At 45.4% G+C, this 12,039-nt stretch overlaps 1 protein-coding gene across 1 annotated transcript in view; it reads left to right on the forward strand.

The window, feature by feature from the left end:
- The window catches only part of LOC107194435 (visual system homeobox 2-like), a 75,889-nt gene extending 67,421 nt beyond the window's left edge, over positions 1 to 8,468 (forward strand). Inside the window, exons 5-7 of the mRNA XM_015584056.1 lie at positions 6,767 to 6,941; positions 7,447 to 7,698; positions 8,305 to 8,468. Coding sequence (XP_015439542.1) covers positions 6,767 to 6,941; positions 7,447 to 7,698; positions 8,305 to 8,468 — 591 coding nt within the window. The remainder of the gene's footprint in view (positions 1 to 6,766; positions 6,942 to 7,446; positions 7,699 to 8,304) is intronic.
- The last annotated feature ends 3,571 nt before the right edge of the window (positions 8,469 to 12,039 follow it).

A 12,039-nucleotide genomic window follows, 5' to 3' on the forward strand; every position in this document is an offset into this window, starting at 1 on the left:
ATTCTAGGGAACGTAATCTATCCTTTTCCGAAGGAATATTGTTACTCAACACAATTTCGGACATGGCATACTTAGTTCGATTTTATTTTCAGCGCAATACATAAGAATTCAAAATTTTAGAGTGGTTATAAAACCACTCTAATTTTGTTCCACGTATTATGAGAGACGCCGTAGCCGCGCCAGTGGAGTGTATAGGGTTAAAATTCAGAAACTGTTATCTCCCTATCCAAGACCTAATTCAGGTGAAGCTAATTTTGCAATCACACCTAACCTTATTTTCCAAACAATCCTCATTGAAATTGCACAAAAGACCATTCTTATTTATCATCTTACTTCTATCATATTTATATCATTGAACCTGTCAGAAAATTTCATCGTTTGATCGACACCCACAAGACCTGTTCATTTCAATAATAATCTATAATATACTGTCTACTACTTCACACTACGACACATCCTCTTCCTAACAAAACATAACACCATATCTCTCAAAAGACGCAAACGAAAATCGCCCAGTTATTTCCCATCGGTCGAACAAATCCATTCAAACCAGGAACAAATCGTAATCTTCCGAATAAGTAGTCCCAAATGTTCCCATACAAAACCCATAAAGTGACAACCACAGGGACCCAAAGCACCAGTCGATATTAATTCACTCACGTAGCTCCTTTTCGCGCGGGGGGCCAAGTCATGATTAACGCACGGCTCCCTCCCGCTCGTCCAGCAAGTGTCCCACCTAATGATGTCCCGGCGCGTGCCACTTCGCGGCATGGGGTCCATCCCCCGTGCCCCGTAACCCCCCTCGAACTATTTGCTCGACGATGACCGACCAAGCAGCCCGCTCCGAAACATCCTTGTCCCCGCATTACGTGGCAAACAAGCGACGCGTTTTCCGGAGGGTAGATGGGGGTGAAAACGCGACTTCGCAGCTCCGCTGCTGCACGCGCGTTACTTATTGGAAGAGATTAATTGGCTTACTGGTTCCCCGGACCGGCTTGTGGGAAACTGCGGCGATTATACGGGCCGATGATCGACGCTACATTAAATGATCTGTGCGAATATTTGATATATACAGGGATACTCGGCGCTAGGGATGCTTGTAACGCGACGTGAAAGATTGAACTATCGGAGTGGAGTACTGGTAATTCGATTTGTTCCGAGAAGTGATTGTTGCTCCGCTCATGGGTGGATTACAGGTTTTTCCAGTCATCTTCGTTGCTGGGGGTAAAAAGAAGAAGATGAGTATTAGGGTGAAATGAATTGTTTCTCATTTCGGAGGCAGTGAAAATTACGGAAACTGAATTAGGGTTGAGAGAGTTCGTCGAGATTTGTGAGGTCGGATCTTCTGAAATTTCGGTAGAGAATATTGTCTAGAATCGTGAAAAGGACTTTCTTTCGTAGGTACAAGATTTTACAACTTCTGTCAATACTAAAAGGTTTAATCCCTAACTGCGGAATACTTCTTATCACCTGGTTTGTTTCTTCCATTACATACTTCTCGTATTGACTGAAGGATTTAAAGTTTTGACCATCCTCGAATGATAGAATCGGTGATATCTTCCGAAACAAAAATCCCACCCCTCTCGAAGATCCCCTATTAAATTGAACCACGACCACGCTGTGATATATCTCGCACAAAGTGTCTAAAAAGAAGACAGAAAGAAAGAAGGAAATCGTTTAATAAGAACGTAACGGGCATCTAATACGTCCCGGTATCGGTTTGAGCTTTGATGAGCGTCGAGGGTTCGGACAGATCGCGCGGGCCGAGGGGGTGGGTGAGATGGACTGGCGCGGCAGGTCGGGGGGACGAAGAAGAACTCGATATCTCATTATCGGTCGATCGTAAATTGAAGTTACCGGTGTGGAGTAACGAGATCTCCAATTATCCTCCGGGACAGTATCACCTTGCGCAGCCGTGTGCAGGTGTTGGCGCGAGCGACGACTCGAAGAAGGGAAGGTGTTCGACGATGTATCCATCCATTGGAGGTTCTTAGCTCCTCCGTCCGTCGGGGATGCTCGGATTACGAAAGACAATGGTCGTTGGCCGAGCTTCTAAGATAAAAATAACGGTCTCGTTGTCTCCATGGTCTTTGCCAGCGATTCCCAATTTCCTCTCGCCAGCTACCCTTCGCGTCTCCCCGTTCCATCTCAATCTCGTTCGCCGCGTGTTCCACGGCTGCTGCTGCGCTACTCTTCACGGCGGAAAATCAAAAAGCTTTCGGTTAGGTAGACCTTCGAGGACCCTCGTCCTGCTAGTACCTGACGGCAACTCTTCAGCCTCAGTTTCAATACATCGTGCTGGCATCGAGCTCGAGTGTTGCAGCAAGAAGCAGGCAGGTGGGTGCTGTCGACTTGTCCTCTCTGTCTCTGGCCTCTCCTTTCCTCCCACGGATGCCCCTCTACCCCCTTGATCATCTGCTACCTTCTTCCGTCACCCTCGCAGCGCTGTTTCCTTCTACCATCGCACCGTTGGTGGTGTCTCTATCGTCTGATCGCTGGCTATCCCTGACTCTCCCGCGACCGTGTCGCCAGTATCAGTGTATTGGTAATCCATAGGAAGTTACCGCGGGCTCCTCTTCTCCCTCCTCTCAGGCCGACATCACCCTCTTTGCTTCGTCCCCGTATCTTTCTCACTCTGTACCAACACCAGCCCCGTCTAACTTGGACGCCGTTACTATATATCCGCTTCGGAGTCTCTTTCTCTCTGTCCCCGGTGTCCTCCTCGTCGCCCTGGTATCACCGGCACCCTTCTCTCTCCCTCCATTTCCTCCATCCCCATTCCTCCCCCCTACCATTCTACTCTTCCACCGCCTCTACCCGTCGCACTTTATATATCGGCCGTCCCTCTCTCTTTATTCCCATTCCCATTCTCATCCTCTTGTTTTGGTCCAATAGTCAGTCGCCGGTCTGATCGATGATACGCCAACAGCCAGTACTGCGCATGGCCGACTAAATACAAACTCACTCCTTATTATACCGGGTGTGCCAATAAAGGGGGTGGCGGGCCAGAGAATGGGAAGGACGACGGGGGTGGAGAGGGCGACCAAGAAGGCTAGAGGGAAGAGGTGGAGGAGGGCGAGGAGAACCATCGTCGTCGGAGTTCTGCGCTCCTTCGAGCTCCTACGAACACCACCATAAAGGATCTTCCTCTTCCTACTCGCGTTGCTGCTACCGGCTGCTTGTGCATTGCACCCCCCCCCCTTCCTTCCACCCCTCTCTTTCTACCTCCACGTTACGTCTATATATCCATTCCGTCAGCGTGCTTCGGTGTCTCCGTCTCCTGGTAAGCTATTCCAGGATGCCGAAGGATAATCCCGGTACGCGATTTCCGATCCCGAACAGCTATAAAGGACTCATTGGCGACGGACCCAGAGAGAGCTTTCAGCGACTCCTGAGTTCTGCCTCTCTATTGGATTCCTTGGCTCGTTTCGCGAGCTTCGTTCTCGACAGGCCGGCGATACTACTTCTTCGTGTATAGCGAACATGATGCGATACTCACGTGGACTCGCCACTTACACGCTGCATCCTTCTGTTGGGGAAGATGAATGATCTACGTGCTTGTTGGTTGCTTCGGTGAAGATTCACGTTGGCCTCTTGATGTAGACTCTAGATTCTTTCAGATTCTAGGGAGATGTCTGTCAAGGAACAAATATACCTTTGCGAACTTCAGACGGTGTCTTCAAGGCATATCAATTTCATAAATCCTGTGACAAACATCGTATCGAATTATTCAGGCACAGAAAATATCGAGTGATTTTATGTAAATGGTTTGCACACTGCGACAGAGGGTACCAGTGATCCATAGGTACACCAAACTCTTGACGGTGAAAATAGTATTAAGATAAAGAAAGAATTTTCTAGTAAATAGAATTGTCAGAATAGACAAATAACTGATAGTTCCCGTGACCATCATCTCTGCCCACAAAAATCACTTCGAAACCCATGCACTGATAAACAAATCGAGCGGAACGCCCATTCTCTACGTCCAACGGATAGACGTCGGTAAAGAAAACAAGAAGAGTATAGCAGACCGCAGTAAACCAGAAGTACATACTTCGCGAACAAGAAGACCGTTTAAACTCAACTTCATCCGTGTCACGTCGCTCGAAACGAACGCGTCGCTCGTGAACGTGGTGTCTCCGCGAACACGCTTGGAAATCGAATAACAGCTTTATGATCGGCACAATCGTTTACGCATCGGTGAACAGGACACTGTCCTCGATCAATGAAAGATTTGCTCGGAAGGATTCCCTCGTTCCGCGGTGTACCCATTACCATTACCACGCAGCCTCCAATCCCTTTCATTCCTCCACATTCGACGTGTCCGCTTTTCCACTATCATCCGCCCCTGGGATGACAGGACTGTTACGTTCGATTACGCGATTCCAGGGGCCCAATGGAACGGATCGACAGTGTCAGAGACACTTGGTAACCGGAGAAAATTGAAGGATCTATTCGAACGTCTTTCATCCACGGGGCAATCGGTGTAGGGACCATCGGACGGCGACGAAATGAAAATTCTTTGTCTACGGTACCAGAGCAACATTTGCGTCGGGCATTTTCCGCGCTTATAGGGAGGGGGGAGAGTGGTCGCTGATGGTAAAAAAAAAAAAAAAAAAAAGAGCACACGAGCCCGTTCGACGGCTCGGCGGAAGATAATTTCGGGGTGGCAGCGCAAATTGACAGGGCAACGGGAACCCATTCGCTCGAATTACGTTCCAATTCTGCCGGTGACTTTAGCATTGTTGCTACAAATTGGTACACGCCCTGGCCTCCGGCCGTACACACCCTCCCCCTCGCCCGTGTGTTCGTGTGTGTCTGCCTGGTGCACATGTCTCGCAAATGATGCGTGTGCAGGCCTTTTTAAATAACATCCTCGCGCGATCACGTACTCACCGGCAGCCGGAAGGAGTCGGTGCTAGCGCGTTACGGATTGGCCGCCGTCGAACCCGAACTGTTTCGAAACGTTTTTTTGAATCGCGGCGCGATGGATGGACGGCGCCGTATTTTTCGGACGAAACTGTTTTGGTAGTCCACGGGAAACGGTTTTGGAAATGTTTTTTGAAAATATTTTTACACGATGATGGAACTGCATCGGAACAAGCGTGGGTGTTTAGGATTTATATGATTTGCGCGAAGTTTGGAATCTTCTGGAAAAATGGAAAGTGAAAATGAGAAATGAATATATTTGCGAATCTGTCAAGTTTTGAATAATTTGGACGTTTTTTTGATGAATGACGTCCCTTTGATTATTGTGATGTAATGATACAGGTTTAGAGAAATTTCACTGTTTCATTGTACACTGTACAAAGGAAAGAAGAAATGTCTTGGACCGAATAAAATCAAAGTACGTGTAAATGTAGCACATGTTATATAGCAAAGTTACGAGTCTTGTTAGAAAAACAAAAAGAAAAATGTTATGTAACATGATGCTACATAACATTTTTCTTGCTGCGTAGCAAGTTATATGTTATCCATCAATTGTGACGCTGTTTGCTGTACAGTGTAGACGCAGCTTCACAGAAGAAAAAAACACAGTAAACTGTAACGTAAAACTTTATATCCATCACCTATTTTCAGTTTTTTCACCACTCAGATCTATTTCCTAGATAAAACAATAAAAGCAATAGTACGGTCACATTAAAAGTTCCAAGGTTAGTTATCATTCAGAATGTATTTTCCCGAATCTGTGCGTTCTAGAACCTAACAGTTCACCGTGGCAGATTTCTCCAAATCAACCTCCACCTAATGATCTACGCACGGTGACTCCTCGAACGAGGAAACGTACGGCCATACGAGTGCCGTCGTAACAATGACCAATTTCAGCGATACGATTAGTTTACCTACCGTTAGTTCACGGCCCGGGGAAACTTGGAAATCGAGCTCGTTAAAGTTGAAACTCGTCCGAGGGTTTACGAACGCCGGTCCCGAGGTAGCGGCGGCACGCGTCGCCGCCCTAGGTGGTCCGATGATCAGAATCGTTAACAAGTAGCCTAACGGGACGGCGAACCGCGAAAAACAGGATAACGAGCCCCTTGGTGATCGTTTAAGCGTAATAGTTAACTATGAGGAGGCATGGAACCGCGAGCACGTAACCGATCGCACGCCATCGCGTCCCAATTAGGAGACAATGATCATTAAATGGACAAGTGAGTCCGGGTCCGTGGTCGGCGACGTTTAGACGAACCTGCGAACGTTTCTTTGGCTACTAGACTTTAGAAACACTGTCCTTTTGCTCATTTATACCCAGATAGCACATTTCCCTAATGACGCCTTGAAGACGGCTTAAAGGCGCCTTAGACGTAAAATAGGCGTCTCCAAGGCGTCGTGTGCTATCTGGGTATTAGACTAAGGTTTAGTAATCTCGTGGTCGGCGACGTCCAGTCGAACCTGCGAACGTTTCTTTGGCTACTAGGCTTTAGAAACATTGTCCTTTTGCTCATTTATACCCAGATAGCATATTTCTCTAATGACGCTTTGATGACGGCTTAAAGGCGCCTTAGACGTAAAATAGGCGTCTTCAAGGCGTCGTGTGCTATCTGGGTATTAGACTAAGGTTTAGTAATCTCGTGGTCTGCGACGTCCAGACGAATCTCGGAACCTTTCTTTGGCTACTAGAATTTAGAAACATTGTCCTTTTGCTCATTTATATAGGACTAAAGTTTAGTAATCTACTGAAAAAGATGTGACACATATAAATCGGTATGAAGAAGTATTGTGGATTTTGATTCTAAATCAATTCAATGATCCGTTACGACTGTCGCAGGTGTGGTTCCAAAATCGGAGAGCAAAATGGCGCAAGACCGAGAAGTGCTGGGGCAGAAGTACCATAATGGCGGAGTACGGCCTGTACGGGGCGATGGTGCGACACTCGTTGCCGCTTCCAGAGACCATCCTGAAAAGTGCCAAGGAGAACGAGTCGGTGGCGCCGTGGCTGTTGGGTAAGAATCTACGAAATCGTTTCACGAAACTTCCAACAAACTTCCACATTAAGTTTTGCTAACTGCATACGCATGTACACGTCTCGAGAAGTTGCTTTCACAAAACGAAAATAGAAGTGAACTTAAACGCATCGTGGTCACCGGTGGCTAATACGGCCAATTCAGACGGTACGGATTTTTGGCCGATTCGGTAATTTTAACGAATCGATAATAACCGAAAGCAGCAATAAGAAGTACAAACAAAGACTGTAAATATACGCGTGTGAATGTGATTTTCGGTAAAGATACAGAATAGTATGAAAGCTGCTTTCTTAGCGATTCGGCAAAATTACCGAATCAGTCGAAAAATCGTATCGTCTGAACCAGCTGTAAGTTTTGTTGGAAATCGTCCTGCGCAGAGCCAGCAACGCTTAATGATCCCGCGAAAAAAAAAGGAAACAAAAGAAAAGAATCGAACTAATGGGGGAGCAAATCTCGATTTTATTTTTCTGTTCGTCTGTATCAGCTCAATCATCTAAGACGAGCAGCTTTAGTCAAGATATCGAAAATAATCAAGAACTGATTGACTGTGGCCCCGCAGGGATGCACCGGAAGTCAATCGAAGCGGCGGAGCATCTAAAGTCCGGCGGCGAGGACAGCGGAAACGACCACAACGGAAGCGGAAGCAGCCCCCATCACAGCCATCACCAAGGCGGACCGACCAGCTCAGAGAGCGGACAAGAAAGCCAGGATGGGATGGGACCTTCTTCCTCGACAGGTAACACTCTTTGAATTAATTACATTCCTAACCGTTACACGATGCATGAAGGTATCATGGTTTAGATACGAAATTTCTTCTTTAATTTCATAGAGTACGATCACATAAAAAAGATAATGACAATTGAGAGCTAAACTGCGTGGCATAACCGTGAAATCACCCTAAAATTTTCAAGCCTCATGTATTGTGATTAAAATTAAAACAAGTCACTTTCCTAGAGAATATAGTCTATCCTCCACTGAAAAAACATTATTTCTCAACACGATTTCAGACATGGCATACTTGGTTTGTATTTTAACCACAATATCTACACAAGAATTAACAATTTTAGGGTCATTTTATAGTTATGCCACGCCGTGTATGAAGTCATATAATTCACGCTGTTCCTTCGGAAATCTTCTTGGGGAACATTGAACACTGTTGCCTCGAAAATAGTATCATCATTCGGAAATCTTTACTGTACTAGACATTAAGAGACTAAAAAAATACAAAAAAACTTCACGAACCTTGAAAACATAACATAATTAAAATCTCAGTGTTCCCATATCAATCGAAGGAACTTCTACCGACGTCAACGATTAACCCGATGAAATCTACGGTTCGCAGGTATCGTTCAGGACACGGAGCAGCTGAGGAACGAGAGCATCGCCTGTCTCAGGGCGAAGGCGCAGCAGCACCAGCTACAACTGAGCCTGCAGCCCACAGCGGCGCCGACCAGCACCTCCTATCCAGCTGGTCCTCAGACGAGCACGCTCCACGCCTCCGTTTAATCACCGTTTCAACAGCACTTTCCGTGAATTATCGAACCCGGGGAATCGTTCACAATGCCCGAGGCAGTCGTCTATATCCGGGCTGATCGTTCGCGGAGACTCGATCGAACGAGTTAGAGCTGCATCGTCAACCCCCCTCTAATCATCGATCCTGACACAGGATCTATCCACTACGATCCCCCGAAAGAACGTACTTCGAACAAAACGAAAGAGACAAAAGTTTCGAACAGGTGATCGGATCGAGTACAGAAAAGAAAATCGTTCTTCTTATCCTGAAGGTGTCTGTAAGAGACCATGAATTGTCCTAGAGACTGAAATCAGGGTAAATACAGTCTGGCGGAGCTGCCTACCGGAGGGACATGTGCGAAACGGCACACATACACAACGAAATACAACGTCGCCACGATCAGGGCCGCGTCGTCGATGCGATTGCGAGTGTCGCGGCAAGGCCTATGCGGTTCTCGTGTTCTACGGGTGTCCCACACCCACGGACGAACCGGCTGGAAAAAAAAAACGGGACGAACAACGAGACTTACACTTCGGGTCGGTCATCATCAACGAAAACGGTGGCCTATGGACGGCCGGTGCGCGATCACGGAATCGTTCGAAACTACTCGTATACTCGCGCATCGTCTAGAACTCTGCGCCCCCTGTCTAACGATCGAGACTGATATATCGTTGGATTCAGGGGTGAATGGACGTAGACGTGAGATTTACGTAGAGTGGAACCGCGAATAAGTAATTGGGAGTTGTCGCTTTGAATAGTCTGTGTACGTGTGTAATGTGTATTATATTGTACATGTACCGATATAAATGTACAGAGTGTTCTGCTACTGGTGTCAGAAATTATAAGGGGTGATTATACATAAGAAATTATCACGAAAATTAAGAATGACGAAATTAGGCTAGATGCTTCGTTTTCAAGTTATTAATAGTTACAAATTCGAGCTAAAAACGCCTGAAATCAGGCAATCTGCGTGCAAACGGTAATTACAGGGAACGACAGTGTCGGCACGTATATTGGCGTCGCTTAAAAAACATACACCGTTACCTTGTAGTAAAAAAAGTGATGTATAACAGCTGGACTCGAACCTGGTCTATGTTCCTGGTGATACTTCATAAAAGAAATACACACGAATCGTTGTAGCACGTTGACCCAGATTACTCGTTCATATCCACAAGAAGGACCACAGCATACACGCAGAATAATCACTAGATAAACTAACGTAAACTAAACTGAAACTCACTATAATAAATTAAATTAGTATGAAAAACACAAATGCTCTTCGAGAAATACTTCACGCCGACCAGATGTTCTCTCGTTAACGACTGACACCGAACTAAAGAAACATTACTCGAATCCTACGCAAAGGGCAGACACAAGTTATACAAATGTGTAAACAAACAGTGGAACGACATCTTATAGACAGAGATGGGAATAATTTTATTCGAATAATACATAGTGAAAAGCTGAATTATCTAAGGGCATCATTCTGTGCTTTAAACAGTTAATGAGATTAAATAATTATTTACCAAGTGTCGACTCAGTCAAGAAGAAGAATTATTTTATTATAAAAATTGGAATTTCCACGTTTGAATAATTACAAATGACGAAGTACTTTTGTATCTTTTATTCGTTATTCGAAACTCTTTATCTAGATAATGAATTTGCCCATCTCTGCTTATGGGTAAATGAATACGAGTTGGTTCTTCTTGACTGTGACCTTCGTACCCTAAAGCTTACCAATTTTCGATTGTCTAATAACTTGAAAGCGAAACCACCCTCAGAATTTCGTCATTCTTCATTTCTATTTCATTTAATCGTGTAAAATTATCCCTTAAAGTTTCTGACACCAGCAATGGAAGACAATGTATACATAAGTATGTATGGCGACACGAGCAAGCGTTTTACCGTGAGGAAATCGAATAGCGCGTGTTTGCGTACCGTGGAACGAAGGATTCGCCTTAAGACCACCGAACGACTTGCAACGAACGACTAATTAAACGAATTACCCTGAGTGAGACGAGGAAACGAGGAAACGAATTAGATGCCATAGACACACACACACACACACACACACACATCGAACTCGACCTCGAGGACGCTTCCTTTGACGTCACTCGCGATACGATTATTCCTCGTGGTCTACGGAACACGGAGACAATGGGAATAAAGACAAAAGATCCTGGATTTATTTGATCAATAACGAATGAATGTGCTGCGTGTACGTGGGTGAAAGAGTGTGTGAGTCTCGCGATCGAGCGAGACAGAGTGCAACAGAAAATGTTTATTAGCGAACACTTCCTATATCCCCTCCCCTCCCAAGTACTTAAAAGAAGAACGTAACTGTTGTCAAATGTGCAATATGTCGGTATAAGTTCTAGTTCGTTAAGGCATTATACTTTATTTACGGATACACCTACGTGAGGCGGTCTCGTCGGAGTAATGGCGTGTCGACGGCCGTAAACGGAGAGCTCGATGTTAATTAAATCGGATTGATCGTGGGATACCAAAATAGTGAGGGGAGCGTCGAACTATATGCGCTGAGCTTATTAAACTCCGGGACCTATATACGACGCAGGAGCAAAACTAGCCTCCTGGAGCCTGAAAGTTTGGCGAAACAACCAATTAAAAATCGACTGGTTTGCTCGTTACAGTAATTCGACCGTAAGAATGGTCACTTTGACAAGACCATATGTTCCCGGAGAATCGTTAAAAATATTATTGTAAATTTCGAACGGCGAAGTGTACTTTGATCTCGTGGTTTCGAGCGTTTCCCCATAACATTTTTTCTTCATTCCACGATAATCAGAATGACGCCTAAGAAATTGTGATGGGCAACTAATTGTAATTTTTATTCTTCCACTTCGAAAACGAGCTGTCCAACCGCGACGGCGCCGTTATCTTACCCCTACCCGCCCACTGTATATAAATATATAAATACAAAGTATATATATAAATATATATATATATGAAAGAATATAAATGCGAATATATGTGGTTACGAGGCACGCCAAGTCGGACGAATCTCTGTGTGCGGGTTCGCTGTTCGAGGTCTAGTTAAGCGATTTCTGCGAGTCTTGGCTCCCGATCGCGTTAATTTTTGCACGTTAGTTTTTTTCGATGAGAAATGGCCCCGCCCCGTTTTTCGGGGTACGAAATACGACCGCAGAAGCTTTCGTTCGCCTTGGACACAATGGACTATAAACACGTAACGTTTACGCACTATAATTTAAACGAATCAATTACGGGACGAGGTAACCACATGCTCCGCAGAGGCAAAATGGGTGATATGGTTGCGGGGATATGAACACCGTGTTGTTGTTTGCGAGAGACGCACATACACCGCACGAATAACAACGCGCTTCGGATCTCAAGCGAACTCCCTGTATCCGAGTGCCCCAACGCATGCATAGTAGTCGGCTAGTGTATGTAATGAATAAAGTTTCTGAACAAAACGATACTGCGTTCGACTTATCACGTTTGACACCCCTCGACCTATCCCTTTCCTTCGAAAAACTGAATTTCGTGAGTTGAGAGAATTATTTTTGGAATTATCAGAAATGGAAC

Source organism: Dufourea novaeangliae, unplaced genomic scaffold (genome assembly GCF_001272555.1).
Source record: "Dufourea novaeangliae isolate 0120121106 unplaced genomic scaffold, ASM127255v1 scaffold39, whole genome shotgun sequence".
NCBI classification, from domain to species: domain Eukaryota; kingdom Metazoa; phylum Arthropoda; class Insecta; order Hymenoptera; family Halictidae; genus Dufourea; species Dufourea novaeangliae.